This window comes from Benincasa hispida, chromosome 9 (genome assembly GCF_027475165.1).
Source record: "Benincasa hispida cultivar pf3 chromosome 9, pf3_genome.v1.1, whole genome shotgun sequence".
NCBI classification, from domain to species: Eukaryota; Viridiplantae; Streptophyta; class Magnoliopsida; order Cucurbitales; family Cucurbitaceae; genus Benincasa; species Benincasa hispida.
In genome coordinates, this window is record NC_143486.1 from 5,029,925 (window position 1) to 5,056,226 (window position 26,302).

The window sequence follows — 26,302 nt, forward strand, 5'->3', positions numbered from 1 at the left end:
AATGTAATTAAAGAGTTTAATTAATCATTCATGTACCATTGGAGTTTCAAGCTACAAGTCCATGAGGTCCCCTTGGTAGCTCAATAAGATTTAATTGAGAATCAATTTTTAGATTAATTTGAATTATTCAAATTATAGAGAGATTTAATTATATATGATATAATTAAGTTGTTTCAGTTACATGTAATATAATTGTCATAATGTATTTGATACATTATAGCTTAATGGGAGGAAATAAATATTTGAATGAGATCCAAATATAATTTCTATGAATTGGATTCATAGTTGTTAAATTTAATATAAATATGATTTCTATTAAATGTCATATAAAAGAGAAAAGAAACTATAGTTTATATTGTATGTGATACAATATTAAAACTATAGGTTATATATTATATTTGATATAACATATAATTAATATATATATATATATAATATGATAAGTTAGTTATCATATTTATATTTATATTATTATTATTATTATTTTAATAATAGGAAGGGAGTTAGAACTCTCTTCCCCTTCTTTTCTCTCCACCCACGTAAGTGGGTGGTGGTTATTTTTGGCAATGAGAATAAAAGAAAAATGTTTCTTCTTCTTCTTGTTGGTTGGTTAATAGGGGTGAAAAAAAAGCTCAAACCGAACCGAATTGCAAAACTGAACCGAACCGAACCAATTTATAAGCAAAACTGAATTTTTCGGTTCGATGCAGTTCGTTAGGCCGTTGAAACCGAATTTAAACGATTCAATTCGATTCAAAGCTTGAAAACCGATTTCTAAATCGAACTGAACCGTTTATATATATATAATATTAATATTTATTTAATAATAAATAAATAACCTAATTTAAACTCACTGTCACTTTACCTTCAGCAATCAGCACTCGAGGCTTCGAGCGCCGCCCTCCACCTTCAGCTATCGATTTCGCATTTCCATTTTGCAACTAGGGTTTCTACCGACTACCGCTGTTCTTCTTCGTTACTAGACCGCCGCCGTTCGTCTTTGTTATATTGTCTGGTTCTTCTTCGTTGACGACTCGACCAGACCATCTGGTTCTTCTTCGTCGACCAGGCCGTTCGGCGTTTACTTCTTCTTTCGTAGAACCAGAGTTCACTTCTTCTTTCTGCCATCGTTCTTCTTTGTCGAACAGAGGTAAATTGAACCGCCGTTCACTTCTTTGACGACTCGAATAGAGGTAAAAAAAAAAGCTCAAACCGATTCTTGAAACCGAACCAAACCGAATCGAACTGGTTTGGTTCAGTTTCATGTATAAACAAAAGCGGTTTGGTTCGGTTTGGCCATCAAACCAAACCAAACCGAACCGATTCCACCCCTATTGGTTAAGAGATTGAGAAAAAGTAAACGACAGAAGTGTTTTGTGTCTTTAAGTTTTTTTTGTGAAAATTCTCAATCCCTGAAAATCCAAAATAGCTAGAGCCCACCACTCTTGGGTTCTCACCTTAAGAATACCATTGTAACTTTTGTTGTAGTGTTCAGTTTTGTTTGAGGTTAATCTTAAAGAAGGTTTTCAAGTTGTTTGTAATTTGTTCGAGGGCAAACGTAAAGAAAATATCTTCAAAGGTGAGGTTTCTTGAAACCCTTTCTAAAGCATGTTGTAAGTTAGAATTAAATGCATATCTTGTTTGCTGTAAACTTTGTATTCAATGAAAATGGAATTTAGTCGATCCGTTTCCGCTCAAGGTTCTTTTCCTGTTAAAGTTCCTTCAGTAAAATGCTACAAATGATCTGATACTGATCATTCATGTAGAGACATGTAAGCGGGGGTGTCCTATACAAAGAGTTTGTATAAGACCGAATCACGAAATGATTAGTCTTATTATATAACACCGTCAATAATAAAGACTTACATTTCACAAGGATGACCATAGGTGACATGACCTGAATCCTGAATAAGTTGTGAACTTCTGCCTATGAAGGCGATCATTTGATTTGTATGGGTGAGATTGACCAAATTTCCAACTCAATATGCCAACTATTTTGGAGATTTGTTTGATTAGGGAACTAGGAACACAGCTACATAAGACAGAATTCACTCTTTCCCTAATGTCAGGGTAAGTAGATAAATTGCTCCCTAAGGGATGATTCCGGGGCTTGAACAATATGGCCACATACTCTCTTGGCCTGAGAGGGACTACGTCATAGTTGAACTGTAACTTATTGTTTATTAAAGGAATCAGTGGTACTTAAAAGAGTTAGATGTAACTACGTGGGAAAAATGGTAATTTGGCCCAGTTGTACTTACGAGCAATTTGTGAAGGGTCATCACACTATTGATTGGTTATATATAATGGACACAGAAATATTTCTGTAGTGTGAAGAGTGTAGCTATCAGTCTTTAGTGGAGTGAACGATAGTTAATGAATGCTAGGTAATTTAATTAAAGAGTTTAATTAATTATCCAACTACCGTTGGAGCTTCAATCTATAGGTCCATAAGGTCCTCTCTGTAGCTCAATAGAGTTTTAATTGAAAATTAATTTTAGATTAATTTGAATTGTTTAAATTAATTGAGGGAATTAATTATATATGAGATAATTAATTAATTAATTAATTATATGTGATATAATTAATATAATATATTTGATATATTATAATATAAAGTATTTTGAGAGGAATTTGAATATGATTCAAATACTAATTATATGAATAAGATTCATATAATTAATTTATGTTAAATACCATAAATAGTTGAGAGAAATTAAAATATTTAAATATGGATATTAATTATAAGGATGAGATTCATACAATTAACTTAATATAAATATGATTTATATTAAATGTCGTGCATTGTTGAGAGAAAATAAAACTATAGGTTATACTGTATTTGATACAATATAAAACTATTGGTTATGTGTTATATTTGATATAACATATAGTGTATATATATATTAAGGTGGTTATTATATATATATTATTTATTTCAATTAAATTAAATTATATTCATATTTAATTTAATTAAAGGGAAGGAGTTACAATTCCCTCCCCCTAATTTCTCTCAGCCAAAAAAAACGTGCAGTGAGTTGAATGATTCAGAAGTTTATCCTCTTCCTCTGGATCATAGAGAAGAGCTCTCTAGAAAAATCTTCTCCTCCCTCTCATCTTTCGTTCCTTTTCCAAAAAGTTTGTGTAGAGCCCACCACTCCTGCACATTCTCATTCCCAAAAGAATACAGAGGGTTCTCAAATGGTGGTGCCCAATTAGGATTTCGTATTTTGGAGATCGAGATCCATAACGAAGGATTCGTGATCTGTATCGAGGGATTTACACGAAGAAGATGTTCTACAAGGGTAAGTGTCAATTTCTTCCTTAATTCCTATGTAAAAGCATGTTGTAATTTTATGTTCCTTAATGCATATTTTTCTGTTCTGTAATTTTAATGAATTATGTGAAAATTGAATGGGAACAATTCCCGCTTCAGAAGGTCAACAAGCTCAAAGGCTGACCATCCAAAGAGATTAACAAGCCTAAAGGCCGATTATCAAAGAAGATCAACGAGTTTGAAGATTAAAATATATTTTTTCGAGAAAAAACATCAAATGATCATGTATTAAAGATTGTACTCACTGTACTATACTGAAATTAATATAATGCAATGTTCAAATTCCACGAATTAAATTCCTTTAGAAATCTCGTGTGAACAATTTGGTGAAGGAACCCTAAGGTCCATAGCGGAAGCGGGATTGATCCCAAATTTTATTTTCACATAAATCAAAATTTACAGTACTAAATTATGCATTAAAACAAAAACTACAACATACATTTAACAAAAGAATTTAGGGAAAAAGAAGTGCATACCCTTGAAGAACAATTTCTTCACGGATTCCCTCAAACCAGTCACGAACCTTCTTGGAAACACGAACACCCAAGGATGACACCACCAAGCGGAGCCTTCTGTATTCTCTTTTAGGACGAGAATTTCTCGGGAGTGTGTGGGCTCTGATTTCTTTTGAGAAGAGGGAAGAAAAAATTTGAGAAGAGAAAAAGAAAATTCTTTCTTTGTATCCTGTGGGAGAGAAAAACAAAGATCTACCTCCTCTTGTGTAAGACACTGGAGAGAAAAAGATCATCTCCTGGTAACCCCTACTCCCATGTCTGATGAGAGAAATTTAAAACTAAATTAATAAATTTAGTTTAATAATATATATATATATATATATATATATAGTTTTAATTCTTTCATTAATGCGTGGTATTTAATATAAATCTCATTTATACTAAATTTAATTATATGAATTCAATTCACATAATTAATATTTGAATTATATTAAAATATTTATTTCATCTCCATTAAACTTTATATTATAATGTATCAAATACACTATAATAATTATATCATATATAATTAAGTTAAATTAATTGTACCACATAGAATTAATTCCTTCAATTAATTTGAACAATTCAAATTAATCCAAAATCGATTCTCACAAATCCTTGTTGAGCTACAAAAGGGACCTTATGTAACTATAGATTGAAGCTCAAATGGTACTTGAATAATTAATTAAACTTCTTTAATTAAATTATTCAACATCCATTAACTGTTGGTCACTTCATTAAAGATCGACAACTGGATTCTTCGCACTACAAATATATTTCTATGTCCATTGGATATAATCAGTCAACAGTACGATGACTCTTCACAAATTGCTCGTAAGTACTTCTAGGCCAAAATTATGATTTTGCCTCTACAGTTACATCTAACTTCTTAAGTATTACTGATCCCTCTAATGAACAATCAGTCATAGTCCAACTATGACCAAACCCCTTTCGGACTAAGAGAGGATGTGGCGCCACATTGTTCAAGCCCCGAAATCAGTTCTTAAGGGAGCAATTTATCTACTTATCCAGACGTTAGGGAATGAATGAATTTTGTCTTGTGTAGCTATGTTTCCAGCTCCCTAATAAGACAAATCCTTAAAATGGTAGGCTTATTGAGTCGGTGATCTGGCCACACTTACCCATACAAATCAAAGGACCGCCTTCATAGGCAGGAGTTCACGACTCAGTTAGGGTTCAGGTCATGTCACTTATGGTCATCCCGGTGAAATGTAAGTTTCTATTATGAAGGGTGTTATATAATGAGACTAGTCATTTCGTGGTCTGGTCTTATATAAATCTCTTTGCATAGAATACTTTCACTCACATGTCTCCACATGAATGATCAGGATCATATCATCTGTAACATTTTACAACAAAAGTAATATCTATGAAACGGGACGTATTCTTAGTGTCACTAGGATAAGGTACCCAATCTTATCTATCTACTACAAACCATTTAGGTTATCACTTAAACATGATCCACTTGTATATCTCTACATACATGTTTAAGCTATAGAAGATAACCTTGGATGTTAGTTTATTGGTTTGTGAGTTAATTATACTAAATGTTGAATAAAAAATCTCATATTTTATTAAATAAAGAAAATATTTGTACATTACAATTACAAACTATAGAATCCACGATATTTAGGGCATCAACCCCAACAATTAGCACGTCTAGTGGGACCATCTCTACCTTTCATCCCTTTCTCTACAACAAAAAGAAGTCATGACATCTAAAAGCAATACTTCCAAAACTTCAAGCGATGTTTACACGAGAATAATTACTCGAAGTCGTTCCAAGGAAATTCAATGATATAAGGAGCTGCCACCCTTTAAGGTTGAGAAGAATATATGGGAACAACTATCAAAATCAACAAATAGTAAGATTGTCATCAAGGAGAATCCATTGTCTAATGAAGCCACTTCATCTTCTGAACATTCAAGCAAAAAAGCTTCAGAACCCAATATAATGTTAGTCATGATGACAAGCGTGGGTACAAATGAAGAAAGAATGGTTGAACTAGAAAAGAAGGTAAGCATGCTAATGAAGATGATCGAAGAAAGAGATTGTGAAATCGTGCCTCTAAGGAATCACATCGAAAGACGTGATGCTGCTGAATCAAGCCAAAAACCTGTTGTCAAGGATAACGACAAAGGTATGACAATCCTGTAAGAAAACCAACAACAACAATCAACTTCAATTGCTTTGTTGTCTCAACAGTTGTAAGATATGATCACAAACTCTATCAGGGCCCACTATGGTGGTCCTTCTCAAAGTTCCCTCTTGTATTCTAAATCATATACAAAGAAAATTGATAATCTAACAATGCCAACTGGATACTAGCCACATAAATTTCAGCAATTTGATGGGAAGGACAATCCAAAACAACATGTTGCTCATTTTATCAAAACATGTGAAAATGCTGGAACATGAGGGGACTTATTGGTCAAACAATTTGTTCGAACATTCAAAGGAAATGCCTTTAACTGGTACACTGACATGCAGTTTGAGTCAATTGACAGTTGGGAACATCTTGAAAAAGAGTTTTGAAGCTGCTTCTTCAGCATTTGACGAATAGTTAATATGTTCGAGCCCACGAACACCAAGCAACGAAAAGGTGAACTCGTTATTGATCATATAAATCTCTGGAGAGCTACGAGTCTAAATTGCAAAGATCGTCTCAATGAACTTTCTGCTGTTGAGTTGTGCATTCAAGGCATGTATTGGGGACTTCTTTACATTCTTCAAGGTATAAAGCCTCACACCTTTGAAGAGCTAGCAACTCACACCCACGATATGAAGTTAAGTATCGCTAGCCGAGGAGATGAAAATATTTTAGTCTCCAATATAAAGAATGAAGAAAATGGTGTCGATATGACTTTAGTAGAATCTATGGTTATCAAGACAACACCTCTTAAGTCATCTTTCAAAGAAAAAGACAAGAAACCCGAAAAATATCGAGAATATGAATTACACCGCTTAACTTTGAAAGAAAGACAAGAAAAAGTCTATCATTTTCCTAATTCTAACATTCCTGACATTTTAGAGCAGCTACTGAAAGCACGAGTGATAAACTTCCCGAGTCTAAACGACCAAAAAAGATGGAAAAAGTAGATGATCCAAGCTACTGTAAGTATCATCGAGTCATGAGCCACCCAATGGGAAAATGCTTCGTTCTAAAACAAAGCTAATTCTAAAATTAGCTAAACTTTGATAAAATAACTTAATCAAATCATGTTGTGGTAACAACAAATAGTTGCAATCAAATAAACTTTACAAATTCATATCATATTAATGTTGAAGAAATCAACGATCCAAAAGAAATCAAACAAAGAACTTCTGTCTTCGATCGTATTAAGCCTTCAACTACTCGATCTTCATTTTCCAAAAATTGAGTATGGCCACAAGAAAAGAAGTAAATTAATGTTTAACATCCATTTCCATATCAAAGAGAGATTGAACTTCGTCATCTATTTTTTATCGTCTCAAAGTGACAAGCGATCAACATGAAATAAAGATGAAAACCTTGAAGGTAAAACCATTTCAGGAAGCAAACAATGAATTCTTAGTCTTGTCCCTTCAGGCATGAAGAGGAAGTTATCTATTGTCATAAGTACAGAAGGTTCCTTAACAGTGAAGCCAAAACTTAGTATTGAAGAATCCTACAAATGAAGAAGAGGATCAAAGCCATGATGAAAGTAAAAGCTTTTAAAATAAATAAAAAAAAGTAATAGCTCCTTAGCCCCTTAGCCCAAGAGCCTAAACTACATATTGCTTGACCCATATGAGCTTAAAAGGTGAATGAAAAAAAAAAAAGAAAAAAAAAGAAAAAATAAACTACATTATGACTTTATCCCTTACTTCAAGGATACATAGGCAACTTAAAGAAATTTAAGTTCCATCCATAAAATATTATCACAAAAAGTAAGAGTGCCATAAAACCTAGCTATGACATTACAAAATTAATATTGTTCATCTTCAATGCTAAATGAAACTCCAAGTTGAAGATTTTTATCTTTAATGAGGGCATCCCAACAAATTGAGAGTATCCTAATAAATTGGAAACATCCCAACAAATTAGGGCAGAGCAAAAAATTTAAGATGTCAATCTCTAGTAAGACGAGATATAGTAAATTGAAGAAGTACGTTACTTTGCGTGAGACTACACAAATAAGATGCATACAAAAAGGGGCCTTCACTAAAAATATCAATCCTGTCTTTGTTATCTTAAATAAAGAAGCTTCAAGTGTTGAGCATCGCTTGCTTCAAGTTCAAGTCATCGTTTGCCTAAATTTCAACACTTCATCTTCAACATTGGGGCTTCCCTCACTTGAAGCAGCATTCCATCTTCAAAGTTCAAGATTGGAAGTTGCTTCACTTCATCTTCAAATTCAGTGTAGATGAAGATGACTGCTTCATTTTCAATTTATGGTATGGTTGGCTTCGCTTCGTTTGCTCAAGTGTGGAGGCTTCAACGACACATCTTCGAAATCAAGTACAGAGGATTCGTCGATGCTTCATCAAACTTATCATCAAAGAGTTCGTCGATGCGTCGATGCTTCATCATTATCATTGAAGAGTTTGTCGATGCTTCATCAAGCTCAAGTTCAGAGGATTTGTCAAGGTTTCTTCAAGTTCAAATGCGAAGGATTCGCCACAAAGCCAAGTCTGATGCGGGAAGTAGAAAGTCAAGGTTGAAAGTTTAAGACCTCTCTAAGGTCGAATTAAAATATTGGTGCAGTCGGTAAATCATTTAGACCACCCTTAAAATATTGGTGCGGTCGGCAGACTTTTCTGGGTCGAAATAAAATATTGGTGCGGTAGGCAGATAATTTAGACCTCTCTACGGTCGAAATAAAATATTGGCACGGTCGACAAATCATTCATACCTCTCTAAGGTCGAAATAAAATACAGTTTCGCTCCTCCATAGGAGAAAGTTATTAAAAAAAATGTAAAAAAAATGCAACAAAAAAATCTTCTAAAAAAAGAAAAGTGAAAAAAAAATATTATAGAAAGAAAAAAAAGGAAAACAAAAGAAAAAAAGGTTAAAAAAACCCAAAAAATAATAAGAAAAAAAGAGGGGAAAAAGGATAAACAAAAGAAGGATATTAGAAAAAAATTTGATAAAAAAAATTTAAAAAAACATGAAAAAAAAAAAGTAAAATAAAATTTAAGGGAAAATACCTTTTAATTGATTAATAGAAATTGACGATTGAAAGGATTTAATGAAAAAATGAGATTCAAAATGTAAAATCTTGAAATTTATGGACCAAATTGAAACATTTTGACAAAAAATTGTAACATTTTGACAAAAAAATGTAAGGAGCAGATGGAATCCCCCGAGAAGGGTTAGAATGACGGTTCCTGCTCCTTCGAAAGTATCAAATAAATTATTACATTATTTGAATCGGGGTTTTGAGCATAAAGATTCCAATTACTTATAAAAAGTGGTCCTAATCCTTGGAGATACGGCAATACATCTAAGAAATTATTCCATCGAGCATATTGATATAGACTAAATGTCATGTCCAAGCCAATAACATCCGAATAGAAACTAGAGTCAAAACTTAAGGACCAAAAAGTCCCTAAAATTTATGTGTATTATATTTTTTTTTAAAAAAAAAAACCCTAAAGTTTCGCCATCTCTCTTCTTGCAGCCACCCCCTTCCACACGATCTCCGTCCCTAAACTTTCTCTCACTCATCCAACAACGATGACTCAAAGACGGCAACGTAAAAAAAATTGGCAGCACCCAAACAACCGGCGGATTGATTCCACATTGACCCATGATGGCGAACTCCTGCAGCGGTTCCATGCCAACCCACACAAACATGGATCGGCGAATTTTTTCGGTGACGAAGCTTCCAGTGGCTGAATCAACTATCTGACAACACGACAGAAAATCGAACAAAGTTCAACTTTGCGACTCTGCACCTTACTCCGACGATGTTCCACGACTTCCAGCATAGCAGCAGTGGACATCGAAGCACAGAATGTCGGAGACTACAACGCGTAACCCACAATTGAAGCGGCAGCGAAAACTCCCTATTCTGCACAAGCACCATCTCCAATAGCAACTCAACTGTGATTTGCAACGACGCACAACCTACAAGGGACGTGAGAACAAAAAAACAAGAAAATCAGAGCACGATTCCGAGATGATGAAAACGGTGTGTGTTGCCTAGTATATATAGTTAAATTTTGACAAGGTTCTTTCCTAATCTGTTAAGATTTGATGAGATCCTGTAGTATAATTTGAAATCTAACTTCACCTTGGATTTATTTGAATTCAAAATATTAATGGTTGGGTTGGGATTCCAATTCTAGCTAAAAGTTCGCTAAAATTCAAAGAATCTCAATGAGGTGTGTTCTATTTCAAGGTAGAGAATTCCCGAAGGACAACTTTGTTATTCGGTTCAAAATTCGATTGGAACGAAATTCAAGTTAAGATCCTAGCAAACTAAGAATTTTATCTCAAACCATATTCCATCAAAAAATCAAGGTTGGAATAAAATGTAAATTTGTCCAACTCTCAAGTCTAAATTTCAGACAAAGTATAATTTATTCAAACTTCAAATTAAATGTAATTGAGATTGAAATTGCATTCAAATTTAGAGTATACCAAACTTCAAATTATCCAACTATGGATTTTTTATGCTAAGCCAAATTGAATTGTGATAAGACTTCATTTATCTTATCATAAACTTTGACAAATTCCAAAATTTATCCCAAGTTCAAATTGGTTCCTTATCTTCGAACCAATTTTAAATTGAGTGTAAGACTTTGAATTTATCTAATATTTGAACATATTCTAAATTTTTATTTCAAACTAAAATCGATCTAAATTCAATTTCACTCAAAATTCAATTTGCAATAGAAGTAGAATATAAATTCTACTTTAGTTTGTTCCCAAATAAGTCAATCGCTAAAATTCATCTTTTGTTTACCTGACGTAAAATGTGTCAAGTAAACAAAGTTTAAATAAAAATTTTGAGCTAAATTCATATTTTGTTCAAGATGACGCATCAAAAGAAGTCAAAATTATACTTTGATTTTAAATTATCTTTTTCTAGATTCACCTATATAGACGTGCATAAATCTCGAAAAGTGGGACATTTGTTGAATGAGAAATTTAGTTCGATTAAATTTTGCCACATCATCATAACAAAAGCTTAGGGGTGTTCAAAAAAATCGAAGACCCGAAAAAATCGAGCAACCCAACCCAGCTGGTTTGGGTTGGTTAAAGAAAATGGTTTGGTTTGAGTTTTTTTTTAATGAACCCGAATAGGTCGGTTTGGTTCTCGGATTCGTAGGAAAATCGTTCGGTTCGAACCGAACCAACCCAAGAAGAATAGGCTATACGATCGCCTATCCAATACTATAATAGTTGAGCTCCGCTACACGATCACTGAGTAACAAAATGCTATACGATCGTCTACCCAATGCTAGATGATCGCCTACCAAATGCTACACGATCGCTAAACTCGGCTACATGATTGCTGAGCTCGGCTAAAGGATCGCTTAGCTCTGCTACACGAACGCTGAGTAATAAAATGTTATACGATCGCCTACCCAATGCTATACGATCGCTTACTTAATATTATACGATCGCCTACCAAATGCTACACGATCGCTAAGTAACAAAATGCTATACGATCGCCTACCCAATGTTATACAATTGCCTACCAAATGCTACACAATCGCTAAGCTCGGCTACACGATCGTTGAGTAACAAAATGTTATATGATTTCCTACTCATTGCTATACGATCGCCTACCAAATGCTATACAATCGCTGAGCTCTGCTACATGATCGTTGAGTAACACTAGACGATTGCCCACGAAGACCCCGCGATCACTTACCCAAAACTACCAAATGCTATATGATTCGCCTACTAAATTGGAGGCTTATCAAATATCCGAAATATTCCGTCAATCTCCGTTTTTTTAACCCTTTTACTTAACACGAAAAAAATGTCAAGTAAGAGCTTCTTATACTTGACACGTGAAACATGTCAAGTAAGACCTTATATTACTTGACACAAAAATCGTGTCAAGTAAAGGTTCGCGTGAAAATATCCGAAATATTCCGTCAATCTTCGCTTTTTTAATCCTTTTACTTGACCTTTTTTTGTCCAAAATTATATTACTTGACGTTTTTTCCACATAAATATCAAGTTATTAAAAACTACAAGTGTCAAGTAATGAAGATTTTGTAGTAGTAGTTTTTTTTTGGTGATTCCAAGCTTTTTTTAAGGGAACCGATGGAACCGAACCAACCCAACCCATTTTTTTGGGGTTGGTTTGGTTTGGGTTCATAATTGAACAAAGGTTAATTGGGTTAGAAAAATACACAAACCGAAGCATAGGGTTAGGCCTAAAATATCCCTAAATCCAACCCAACCCAACCCACGAACACCTTTAACAAAAGCTCATACCCAATATGGAAATTATAAATGGATTGAGTAGACCTAACTCAATTCAAGCCTATGATAGAAATTTAGGTTAGAGGAAAGATTAGGTCCAAGCCCACCTTTAGCCCAAGCTCAAAATTAAATAGGCCCAAGCCCATATAAAGCTATAAGGAACCATTGTAAATAGATGTCTTACTTCTTCATTTGGAGGGATTGGAAGCTCGGAGGATAGGAAGCTCTGAAGATCGAGGTTCTGAAGAATTAAAGACCGAAACTCTTAAGATCTAAAGAATTGAAAACTGAAGCTCTTCAAGCTCTCAAGTTCTCAAGCTCCCAAGTTCTTAAGCTTCAAAGACCGAAGTTTTCAAGATCTAAAGAACTGAAGATCAATGCTCTTTAAGTTCTCAAGTTCTCAAGCTCCAAATACTGAAGTTCTCAAGCTCTCAAGCTTAAAGGCTAGAAGATTGAAGCTCCAAAGGCTGATCTAAAACAATCAACAAGCCAGAAGTAGATCCAAGTCGATAAACAAGTTAGAGGTCGATCCAAACTAATCAACAAGATCAACAAGTCAGAGACTGATCCAAACTAATCAACAATATCAACAAGTCAAAGCTCGATCATCTAAGAAGATCAAAAAGCCCAAAAGCTTATCCTCCAAGAAGATCATCAAACCCAAAAGTTGATCCTCCAAGAAGATCATCAAACCCAAAAGCTATCCAAGATCATGGCTAATCATCGAAGAAGGTCAACAAGCCCAAAGGTCGACCATCTAAGAAGGTCGAGATGGTCAGCAAGTCTAAAGGTCGATCATGCAAAAAGATCAACGAGAATGAAGATTAAAGTTTATTTTTTTCGAGAGAAAAGATCTTGTATTAGATCTTGTATTAGATCTTGTATTCACTAAATTGAAATTAATATAAATGCAAAGTCCAAATTCCACGAATTAAATTCATTCGAAAATCTCCTGTGAACACAAATCATAATTGAAATCACCTTATTTGATTCCTTTGGCATCCAAACAAATGAGTTCATTTCAATTTGATTTGAAATCTTCTCAAATCTAGTGGCTACAAGCGGGGATTGAAAGCTTGAAATTAACTGCTTTAGAAGGGCAAAAGCTTCCTTTGGTAGAAAGGAAAGGAAGAGAGAAAATGATAAGTAGTTGGACTCTGGGCCCTACAAACGTCCAATACGTCGTCGTTTAACGCCACCGACAGAGTCCCTGACGAATTTCAGATCTTGAATTCCCCTGATTTATCATTTCCGATTAACGGCTACTAATTTGCTCAAAACTGTTTTTCCCTTTTCCATTCCAGCTTTTCTTCACACAAATCCTTGTTTTCTGGTGTTAATGGAGAAGTCCGATTCGTCTTCCGACGAAGACGACGATCGAGAGAATCTACTCCACCAAAATGAGATCAACCACTCTCCTTCACCTCACTCCGCCGCCTTCCACGTCGGCGATGACCTCGATCTCCGTTCAACCTTCCCTCGACGTCGTTTCTCCTTCAAAAGGAGGTATCTCTTTGCCATTTTTCTTCCTATCTTCCTTCTACTCCTCTATTTCTCCACCGATATTAGGAATCTTTTCTCTGGTCGGCTCTCTTCGTCGTTCAAAGTCTTTGATTCTCTCGGTAATCGAATGAGGGAATCTGAATTACACGCATTGTTTTTGTTGAAGCAGCAGCAGTTAGGTCTTTTGTCAATTTGGAATCATTCTTTTACTTCTCACTCCAATTCCACATCCGAGGACCTCACCTTATCGTTACTTATGCAGATTTCGCTGAATAAAGAGATTCAAAACGTTCTTTTATCTCCATATCAGTCGGGGAACTCATCCAATGAAGTAAAGGATGACGGCCTCGATCTTGTTGGTTCTGGTTTCGATAGGTGTAGAAAAGTGGACCAGGAAGTTTCCAATAGACGGACTATCGAATGGAATCCGAAATCGAATAAGTTTTTGTTTGCGATTTGCGCATCAGGACAAATGTCGAACCATTTGATTTGCTTGGAGAAGCATATGTTCTTTGCTGCCATTCTTAATCGAGTTCTGGTTATTCCTAGTTCCAAAGTCGATTATCAGTATAGTAGGGTGTTGGATGTAGATCACGTCAATAATTGCTTGGGTAGGAAGGTTGTCATTTCTTTTGATGAATTTTCCGAGATTCAGAAGAAAAGATTGCAGATTGATAAGTTTTTCTGTTATTTTTCAAAACCCGATCACTGTTATTTGGATGAGGAGCACGTTAAGCAGTTAAACAATATAGGGGTTTCCACGGCTAAACTTGAATCTCCTTGGGATGAGAATATTAAGAATCCGATTGATAGAACAGTTCAAGATATTGAGTCGAAGTTTTCTTCCGATGCTGATGTTATTGCCATTGGGGATGTTTTTTATGCTAATGTAGAGAACGACTGGTTTGTGCAACCGGGTGGTCCTATTGCCCACAAATGCAAGACCCTTATTGAACCAAGCCATCTTATTATGGTCACTGCCCAGCGTTTCATTCAGACGTTCTTGGGGAGCGATTTTATAGCTATTCACTTTCGTCGACACGGATTTCTGAAGTTCTGGTATTTCATCCATCCCCCAGCTCCAATTTGTATCAAGTTAATGTTTTGTTTTTCATTCTATTTCCTAGCTAAGAAATATTATGATACACATCTTAAATTTACTCAACATTATCTGCCTATATCTATTATGTTGTTGCTGTTTGTGCTGTTCTTGGACTGCTTGATCTATTTTTAACTTTTGTATTGATGTTCATAATGCTGCAACTGTTTTTGTTGTTTTGTCCTCATTATTATTATTTGGTATATACGTTTACTATACCTCCTCCTAGTGTGAAATATTACAACATTTGTGCTTTATGAAAGGTCTTTACGCTGAGGAAACTCATAGTTTTTCTTTCTTGGTTATTTCCAGTAATGCAAAACGGCCAAGTTGCTTCTACCCTATTCCTCAAGCTGCAAACTGTATTGCAAGTGTAGTTGAACAGTCCAATTCACCCGTCATTTATCTTTCCACAGATGCTGCAGACAGCGAAACTGGATTGCTGCAGTCACTTGTTGTAGTGAATGGAAAACCCATACCACTACTTAAACGACCTCCTCGAAATTCAGCTGAGAAATGGGATGCTTTACTTTACAGGCACGAGATTGAGGGAGATTCTCAGGTAACTTATCTTTAATTATTCAAATCTGAATGATCTCATGCAATTATGTAGAAAATTTTATGCATCCTCACCAAGCATTGCTCATATTAAACAACTTCATTAGGCATCAGAGAATCTTCTCTGGTTAAAATTGTTGATGTGGACGTCACGAATTGATATTTAATCCAGAATATGGTTACGAATCACTGTTCATAACTCCTTTTTGTTCATTCTTTGGACATCAAATAGTTGTTACTTTTTTTTTTTTTTCTTCATTGTACTTTAGTAATCCCCCTGTGAATAGTGAGTAGGTTATGCTGAAGTATTCCATCCTATTGGGGTTCAAGTTTTCCTATTAGTTCTTCTCATTTTTTTCTCAATGCAAGTTCATAAAAGTTCAGTTTTTTTTTTTTTTTTTTTTTTTTTTCATAAAGAAAAACGTTTTCTTCTTGATTCTTGAAAGAGTATGCATAGAAGAAACTATGTGGGAGTTGCATATAGTGTTCATGCGTTATGTCTAGCATTTGAATTTTGCCAACCAAGAGGGTCTTACATGAGGAAGATAAGTGGTTAAATCTTTGGAATAACCTTATCAAAGTGAGTACAGCTCAACGATAATTGGCATGTATTTCGATGTTGGAGGTTCAGGTCCTCATAGCCCCACGTGTACGATCTTTGTATCAACCTTGGTAAACACATATATAATATTACTTACTGGGGTTTTTGTGTTTTGAAATGATGTTGAAGGTGGAAGCCATGCTAGATAAGACCATATGTGCTATGTCGAGAGTGTTCATTGGAACATCGGGTTCGACTTTTACTGAAGACATTTTGCGTTTAAGAAAGGATTGGCGATCAGCATCTCTTTGTGATGAATATCTCTGTCAAGGTCAGGACCCAAACTTTGTTGCAGAAAATGAATGACCAACACAGAACTTCATTGCTTTTGTTTTTTAGAGAAAAGAATTACAAACCGATTCTTTGATTCAATCCATTTTTATTCTCTGGATTTGATTTTCACTTGAAATTCCTCGGCATGTATCATACATAATGTTAGATCTTTGTAGGATTGAGAGTGTGCCAAAAAAAAAAAAAAAAAGTCTTGAAATTGTAGTGTTGTGTATCATATTCAGTTTTTTTTTTTTATTATTTTTTGAATGGATGGAGAATGCAAACGTAGGATATTTGTAATGTTACTTCTTACTTCCTATGAAATTTGATCGTTGGTGATTGTTGGATCATTTAGGGACGCGTTTCTGTTTTATTTTATTTATTAAGGATGGATAGGGTTGAACATGAAATCATGCGTTAGACATAACTGATGTGTTTGCTCCCATGCATCTGAGGTCATGCATCGGAATGATGATACGTTAATCTTAGCATGCAATGACCACGCGTTCCTATCACAAGTTTTCTTACACTTGCGCCAAGTATAACACAAACGCAAGTTTCTCGGGTAATCCGAGGTCGAATACGGGGACTTGTCACTCAATAATGTTTGTGAGGTGATGCGTTTGAGGCGATAAATAAGAATAAAAATAAAGCGAAGAAGGTTTAAAATGATTTACACACTACTCTACTCCTAACTAAATAGATTGAGCAATAAAAGACTTGCAATGAGAATGGGTAGAGACACAACAAGCATTAACGCATAGTAATGTTTACTATCTTAAATCGCCCTAGTAATCCCAGCTCGTTGCACTAACGTATCACACCTCTAGATGGTCAGTCGCATGACTATATCTCTATAGTGCATGGTTGCGTTGAGCATAAGATTGTGCCTATCTCTAGGAACAATACAAACCTTGCTTAGTGCGTTCTATCCCTTACCTTCTCAGGCAGTTAGATGCGGCTATTTAACTTATGGACAAACAATGCAACATCCCATAGACAGCCTTTCACCAGGCAAAGAAGATTAACTTACTTATACTTGCACAACGCACACCTCTCGGTGGGTTGCTACATGCGTCCTATCTCTAGGCTACACGATTAAGCATGCGATTGACTTTGATAAATAAACGCTGAAGAAAAACTATGATAGAGATGAAGATGATGAAAAAGACGGTAATGAAGGAATTAAGATTTGCATTGATCACAAAATATCTTAATATCTCAAGCTAAAATGTAATACAATACAGAGATTAAAAGGGAGATGAAGGACTCTGCGTCAAGGCTACCGGTGGTGCCATGGTTGAATGGTGGAGATGTCTCTCTCGAGCTCTATCTCCGGCGAATGCTCCGATCGTCACTCGGTCTGGGCTGTGGAGATGAAGAATTCTCACTGGAAATCTCTTTCAAGTTCTCATATGTGATCACAAACTTCTACCTTGAGGCAGAAGCTCGGATGTCTCAAAATGAAGGTCTCAAGGGCTATTTAGAACTTGGACACCGACAGCTGTAATGATGGAGGTATGGCTCACTACTGCTTTTGTCGCAGTATGGGCATTGTCACATCGCCTTAACTTGTTGATACTCCCAAGGTATGTGTCTGAGCTGAATTTAGCTGAAGTTATCAGCACATTCTACCCATCTTGCGTTCTTCTATTATGGCTGTCACTCCGTGGCCGCAATCTCTATTTGTTCACCGCGTTCTCCATGCGTTGGACGCATGCGATTACTGCAACTTCCATGCGTTGGACGCATGGGGTTACTGCAACTTCCATGCGTTGGACGCATGGGATTGCCGTATGTGTTCGTCTTTTGCGGTCGTCTGGCTTCAGTGCATGTGTTTGTCTGTGATTTCTTATTACAAACGCATGTGTTTGATTCCTGTGATAGCTCCAAAAATAGACACTTTAGCACGGAATAACTCATAATATTGGGTCAGTGAGGTTTTAGGTGCTTATCGACGCAAAACTTCAATTTTTCACAAATTCTAAGTATTATCACTGCGTACTCTACCTGTTAGCCCTCATAATTCTAAATAAAATGCTTATAATAACTGGCATTTCTGCCAGTTATCAGTGATGTTTCAACAGACTGATTCTCGACACTTCTAAGTGAATGTATGTGTTCTTGTTTGGGTGAATTTAGCTTAACGGTAATTGGAACGGCCTTCCTCTCTAAAGATTGAAATTTCAAACTCTCACCCCCTTACTATACTAAAAAAAGTATGTTTTCTTTAATAATAATAGAAAAAAAATTGTGTTGGATTTTTTAGTACATAAGAGTAGAGAGATTCAAATCACAGACTTCGTGGTCGCTAATACAATCATACAATAGTTGAGCTACGCTCATTCATTTTGGCCCGTGATTTGAAATCATTGGAACTAAAATAAGTGTGTATTTTTTTTATACAATATATGAGGTGGGAGAATAAAAAATAAGCACCCTTTTAAATACTTTAGGCATCTTTAGGTAAATTGAGAGGAAATAGACTTAATTTTTAAAAACAAAAAATAAAATGATTATCAAACGAGGTCTTAGTCTTTCATACTTAGTTTCCATTGAAAATCTCTATTGTAATCATCTTTGTGTGCTTATTTATTTCATTCTATCAATGAAATGTTTCTTATCCAAAAAACTATATGTGGGGTAGGAGAATCGAATCTGAGTGTTGCAATTATAGGAAGTATTGCTGATTATACAACTTATAATAATAATAGTTCTCACTAATCATAATAAAAAAACTAAACTAATATTATAGTTTTCATTAAAAAAACTAAAAACTAAAAACTAAACTAATATTATAATTACACCATTGCAATTTGCACATGAATTTTTCTTATATGCTTAAATTCTAAGCAAGACTTTGTTAGGATTGTTCTACCTTTTAAAATAGATACGAGTAATTTTACTTTTTTAAACTAATATTTGGTGAATTGCAGTTTTACGGTAAAATACGAAAAAAATACGAAGTTCCCTTTCTTACTTTCTTAGTAGTTTTTTCAAAATAATTTTACTTTTTTGTATTTTTTTTTTTTTTTAAATTGTTCTTCTTGTTGAGACTTGAGTCTAGACCTTATTATTATGGTATGACTTTCACTCTATTAAATTTTAATTTTGGAAGTGTTGATCAGTTCTTTTAAATTTTTTATTTTTCTTGAACTTTTTTAAAAATGTCTAATAAGTTCTTAAGCTCTTAATTAAAATTAAGTATCATGGATTCTCAACTTAAGTCAAGACCAAGTTCTACGATCAAATACGGAAAAAAAAAAAAAAAAAAACAAACAAACAGAAAGTCCAATGATAGAATGAAGATAGAAGATTTGATTTTTTTTTTTTTTTTGGTTAAAATATTAGATTTTGTATTCAAGTTTGTTTCAAAATATAAAAAATCTAAAATTATTTTGACAAAAAGTTCAACGATTAAATGGAAAAAAAAATTATTTTTTTTCTTTTTGTTAAAAGATTAGTTTTTTTTTATTCAAGTTTGTTTCAAAATATATAAAATCTACAATAATTTTGATAGAAAGTCTAACGATGGAATGACTATCACAACTCAAAATTCTTATCGAATCTTCTTCATCTTGTCTAAGTGTTGAGACATGCTTGTCCCCTCCGGATTCTTTCATTTTCATGTAAAGACCCTTTCCTGAATGAGTACGTTCACCTACTCCTCCAAATACGGATACACTTCCATGAGCTTTGGCAATGTTGTTGATCAATTCCATAATGAGTATTGTTTTACCCACTCTAACCCCTCCGAATAATCCTAGAGTTGATTACAAAATTACTAGTTTGAAAGGCTTGTTGGAATTGATCCACTACGGGATTCATTTCCTTCGACAACCCTTACTTGATAGTACCCCATCTCAAGTCAAGCTTCGTAAACCAGCTAGCTTCCCCAAGTGAATCGAACAAGTCCACAATAATCAAGAGAATGAGATACTTGTTCTTCATTGTTATCTTGACCCTATAGTTTTTACATCTAAAACGATAGCAACTCATGAACGAAGTGCTCGACCATTGAAAACAACTTAATCTTATTTTCTTTGCTTCACCGATGGGTTAACCCTTTCTCTTGAAATGATAAGATGAAAAGGGTTGTATTTGCAGTATTGGGAGATAGAAAATGTGTGTGTGTGTGTGTTTTTTTTTTTTGTTAAAAGATTAGATTTTGTATTCAAGTTATTTCAAACTAGATTAGGTATTTTTTTTTTATTTCTTCAAATTAGATCGTGTATTTTCATTTTTTTTTTCAAATTATATTTTCAATTTTAAAACTTTTGAAAATTATTTTTTTTTTAATTTTCTATTCCCTACTAATTAGATCATGTATTTATATATATATATATATACCTTTTTATTATTATTATTTTGTTTTGTAAAATAGATTTTATGTAAATCTATTGTGAACTCATTTATGTATTTTTAATATTTATATTTATTATTGAAAAAGTATTGATAGGATGGTTTTTAACTATTTTTTTTTATTTTGAGACATTTAGAAGGTAAATTTAGTATTCTATTGTTAATGTTTTGGCTTATGTATGAAAAATATATTTATATTATTTACAGATATGGATCATCGTACTTTGAGATTGATGAATAATATCGTGACAATGTTAATTTTTGGTATAGAATAAAATAATAAATTAATAAAGATTAATTTGTTGAAAAAAAATAACATATAAAAATGAATTTCGATTAATAAAAAATCAAATATGTTATATAGATTCGAATTATATTAAATTAATGAAAAAAATTGCGTGAATAGACGTATGGGCATTATTGGAAAAGTATATAAATTTAAGACATTCTCATGTACAAATACTGCAAAACAAACATAATTATCAATAATTCTCAAGCATCTATAGAACATATTCCTACGAAACAAATATTTCTTTCTAAAGATTATGAGCATATGCAATTTCAGCTATCTAGAATTTCGGACATCTAAAGATTCCGATAGTTTATATTCCCAAAAAACAAACGGTTCCTTAAGAAAATTCCTATATCAACAAACTTCACATTGGTTCCTCAAGAAAGTGAAATATATATATATATATATATATATATATATATATATATATAAAATGGTTGATTAATTAGTCAACTTTAAAAATGAGATAGGATTTGGTTTTTACAAAAATAGATGTCCATTGCTTAGTGTCCCAAAGATCATGTTGTCCATGTGTCTCATAGCTATTCATAATTATTCATGCTTGGTCTCCATGTACCACATCCTACTTGCCACTTTGCCTATAAATAACGGCATTTGGTGGATCTTAAAATCACACATACATTCATGAGAATTCCACTTCCACTAATCTTCATATTATCCAATTTCATGATTTTTGTTATTTTATTTTGTATTTTTAGTTTTTATTTATTATTATTATATAAAAAATATTATTATATTATATTTTTCATATATATATTTTCGTTGTGCTCCTCAATTTCATAACACGTTATCAGCACGAGCTCCTGTCGTTTTCCCCACTAAAGGTAGGTCCTAGAAGTATGTTGGTTTTTCCCTCTTCGTTATGATTAATAAATTTAATGTTATTTTGCACATTCAATATCTATTAAATTTCTAACATAAGTATAATATTTTATGATAGTGCTGCTATGACAAATCTCACAAAATTAGAATTTCGTCCTTGATACTAACAACAATAATTATTTGTCATGGGTACTTGATGCCGAAATCCATCTGGATGCTATGAATCTCGTGGAGACTATTAAAAAAGGAAATACGACATCCAATTAGGACAAAGAAAAAGCTATGATTTTCCTTCGTCATCATATCCACAAGAGATTGAAAATGGAGTATCTTACAATAAAAGATCCCCGTATCTTGTGGAAAAATTTGAAAGAGATGTATGATCATAAAAAACAGTTATTCTTCCTAAAGCCTGTTATGAGTGGATGTACTTGAAGCTAAAAGATTTCAAATCAGTAAGTGATTACAACTCTGCATTGTTTAAAATCAGTTCAAAACTTTTGTTATGCGGAAAGAAAATTATTAATGCTGATATGTTAGAGAAGACATTTTCTACATTTCATGTCTCAAATATGTTCTTGCAGCATCAATATCGAGAGAAAGATTTTAAACAGTATTCTGAATTAATTTCATGTCTTCTCGTGGCCGAACAAAATAACGATTTATTGATGAAAAATCATGAATATCTATCCGCTGAAACAACACAATTCCTTGAAGTGAATGGTATGAATTTTAATAAGAATTATGGTCGAGGTCGTGACGGTGGCAAAGGAAGAAAAAATTATTATTTTCACGATGGTAGTTCTAATCATTAAAAGTTCTATGTGAACTTGAAGTTCAGAAAATAAGCTCCACAAGATAAAAGTTCAGAGAGTGTTGAAAATAAATGCTTCTGATGCGGAATGACTAGACATTGGCACGTATTTGTCATACGTTAAAACACTTAGTTGACCTCTATCAAACCTCACTGAAGGAAAAAGATAAAAATTTGGAAGCAAATTTTTCATACCAAGATAATGACATATTTGACCCATTCCATATGATAAATTTGGATGTGTGGGACTTCTTTGAATCTCTTGAAGAGATGATTGACACAGTTGGCGGCACATTAAGTGTTTCTTTTGACTTTGAGAATATCTAGATTTAATGTTGTTGATTTTTTTTTTTATTTATCTTCACTTTTTTTAGTAACTTTTGTATATTTTATGTGTTGTTTTTCTTATTATAATTATTTTCTTTTAATGAAGAATCATAAATCATTTTCATATGTTGGGTAACTTAAAAATGAGCAAAGAAGATCTATGTGAACTTGAAGTTCATAAAATAATTCCTTTACAAAATATAATAAATCAATTACTAGATGCATTTATAAATGCAAATAAAGTAACTAAGTCACATATACCAGCTGCAAATGTTCCATAAAAAACCTGATATCCCAACACAACAAGTTGTCACTAATGAGTCTGGAACACGCTAGAAGTGCGGTAGACCAATGGGTTCCAAAGAAAAAAATCCTCGAAAATGAAAAATAATTAATAGTGAAAAAGATTTGGTTGAGGATGTAAATACCTATAAAGAAATCCTCGACATGCCTAGCGAGGTGAAATACCTAAAGATAATAATGAGATTTCAATAAACTATGTCATTACAGGAAAAAGATGGAATAGAACTAATGTAATTTTTAATAACATTTTTACGTATAATGTTGCTATTGATATTATATCTGAAAATGAGGATCCTGAACCAAAATCTATCGAAGAATGTCGACATAGAAAAGATTGGCTTAAGTGGAAAGAAGCAATCAAGGTAGAATTAAACTCACTTTCAAAATGTTAAGTTTTTGGACCTATAGTTTGAACACCAGAAGGTGTTATGTGAGATACAAATGGATATTTGTGAGGAAAAGAAATGAAAATAATGAGGTCCTAAGATAAGTAAGACTAGTTGCACAAGGTTTTTCACAAAGATCTGGTATTGATTTTGAGGAGACGTATTCTCCGGTGGTGGATGCAATTACATTAAGATATTTAATTGGCTTGACTGTGTATAAAAGTCTGAATATGCATCTTATGGATGTAGTCACAACATATTTCAAGATTTAAGGTACCTGAAACATATACATCAAATTTTCGGGAATGGTATTCAATAAAGTTACAGAGATCACTATGGATTGAAACAATCAGGACGGATGTGGTACTATCGCTTGAGTGGATATCTATGGAAAGAAGGATATCAAAATAATCCAATATGTCCATGTGTTTTTATAAAGAAATTACAATTAGAATTTGCTATTATAACTATAAATGTTGATGATTTGAATATAATTGGAACTCTTGAAGAGCTTTCAAAGGTAATAGAATATCTTAAGAAAGAATTTGAGATGAAAGATCCCGTAAAAACAAAATTTTGCCTTAGTTTGCAAATTTAACATTTGGCAAATGGAATATTTATTCATCAATCAACTTATACAGGACAAATTATGAAAATATTTTATATGGACAAAGCACATTCATCAAATATTCCAGTGGAAGTCCGTTCATTGGATATAAAGAAAAATATATTTTGACCTCGAGAAGATAATGAAGAATTCTTGGTCCTAAAGTACCATATCTTAGTACAATTGGTGCACTTATGTATCTTGCTAATAATACAAGACCGGATATTGAATTTTTAGTAAATTTATTAGCTAGATATAGTTTTTCTTCTACAAAAAGATATTGGAACAAAAGTAAGCATATACTCTGTTATCTACGAGGAACAATCGATATGAGTTTGTTTTATCCAAATAAATCAAATTTTGATCTACTTGGTTATGAAGATTCTGGATATTTATCTAATCCACACAAAACTAGATCTCAAATAAGTAATTTGTTCACATGTGGAGGAACTGCTATATCATAGTGATCGGTGAAACAGACAATAACGGTTACTTTCTCAAATCATGCTGAAATTCTTGCAGTTCACGAGGCTAGTCGAGAATGTGTATGACTAAGGTTAATGACTCAACACATTCGTGAAATGTGTGGCTTGTCTTCTAATAAAAACCTTCCAACAATATTATATGAATATAACACAGTTTGCATGGCCTAAATCAAAGGATGATATATTAAAGAAGATAGAATAAAATATATTTCACTGAAGCTTTTCTACGCTCTTGATCTTGAAGTAAATGACGACATCACTGTACGACAAATTTATTCAAAGGATAACCTGACAGACTTATTTACAAAGGCATTATCAATCGCAACTTTTGAAAAGTTGGTGCACGACATTAGAATGTGATGACTCAGAGATCTTAAAAGTGATGTTTTCATGAGGTAGAGTAAATATATTGTATATTTTTAGGAGTATGTATTATATGAAATATGTACTATTTTTCCTTCACTTAGGGTTTTTCCCAGTGGGAGTTTTCCTAATAAAGTTTTAACAAGACATATTTCATATATATATATAGGCATCTAAGGTAAAGTATTATGAATATTATAATAGAAAATAGATGCTCATTACTTATGTCCCATGGGCCATGAATCACCATTCATGCTGTCCATGTGCCTTCTAGTTATTCATGCTTGGTATCTATATAAGTCCACATCCTACTTGCAAGCCTATAAATAGTGGCATTTGGTGGATCTTAAAATCACACATACATTGGTGAGCATTCCACTTACACTAATTTTCATATTATCTAATTTCATGATTTTGATTATTTTATGTTTTTAGTTATTTTATTTTATAATTTTAGTTTTTATTTATTATTATTATATAAAAATATATTTATATTATATTTTTCATATCTATATTCCCGTTGTGCTCCTCAATTTCATAACAAAATTAATCTCAATTTCTTGTTTGAGTTTACAATAGGGGTCGGGAAATTTGAGTTGAACCACAAACTTAGTTATATACATATAAATGCCCATTGATTTATGTTCAAAATTGAAGATTGAAAATTTGTTAGTCAATAAGCTAAGGTCCCATTTGGTAATCATTTGATTTTTTTGTTTTTGTTTTTAAAATTAAGTCTATTTCATCCATATTTCTTATAATAATTTGTATTTTTCTTAAATACAATGGTTAAATGCTTAGTCAAATTCCCAAAACACAAACAATTTTTTTAAAGCTACTTTTTCTAATTTTCAAAATTTGGCTTGGTTTAATTTTTTTAAACCATTGGTGAAAAAAGATAATAAAAAAATAGAGGTAGAAATAGTATCGATAAACTTAATTTTTTTTAAAAAAAACAAAATGGTTAGTAAACCGAGCCAAAGTTAGTTGGAAACCAATTTTAAAACATGAGTTCTAATTAATGAATTCCTTCCCAATTAATTTTACCAAATACAAAAGTAAGATTCTCGTACAATAACTTTTTAGAGCAAATTTGGGGACTAAAAGCGAATTTAATAAAGTAGAAAAACTAAAAGAGAAGATTCAAAAAAAAAAAAAAAAAAAAAAAAAAAGGGTCAAAATGGAATGAATATAAAAATAGAAGGGCAAAAAAAAAAAAGAA

At 33.1% G+C, this 26,302-nt stretch overlaps 1 protein-coding gene across 1 annotated transcript; it reads left to right on the forward strand.

The window, feature by feature from the left end:
- Nucleotides 1–13,489: 13,489 nt before the first annotated feature.
- Nucleotides 13,490–16,648, forward strand: LOC120087158 (O-fucosyltransferase 36-like). Its single transcript, XM_039044060.2, has 3 exons — nt 13,490–14,826; nt 15,179–15,428; nt 16,155–16,648. The coding sequence occupies exons 1-3, from the start codon at nt 13,604–13,606 to the stop codon at nt 16,329–16,331; spliced, it is 1,650 nt and encodes a 549-aa protein (XP_038899988.1). The 5' UTR covers nt 13,490–13,603; the 3' UTR covers nt 16,332–16,648.
- Nucleotides 16,649–26,302: the final 9,654 nt, after the last annotated feature.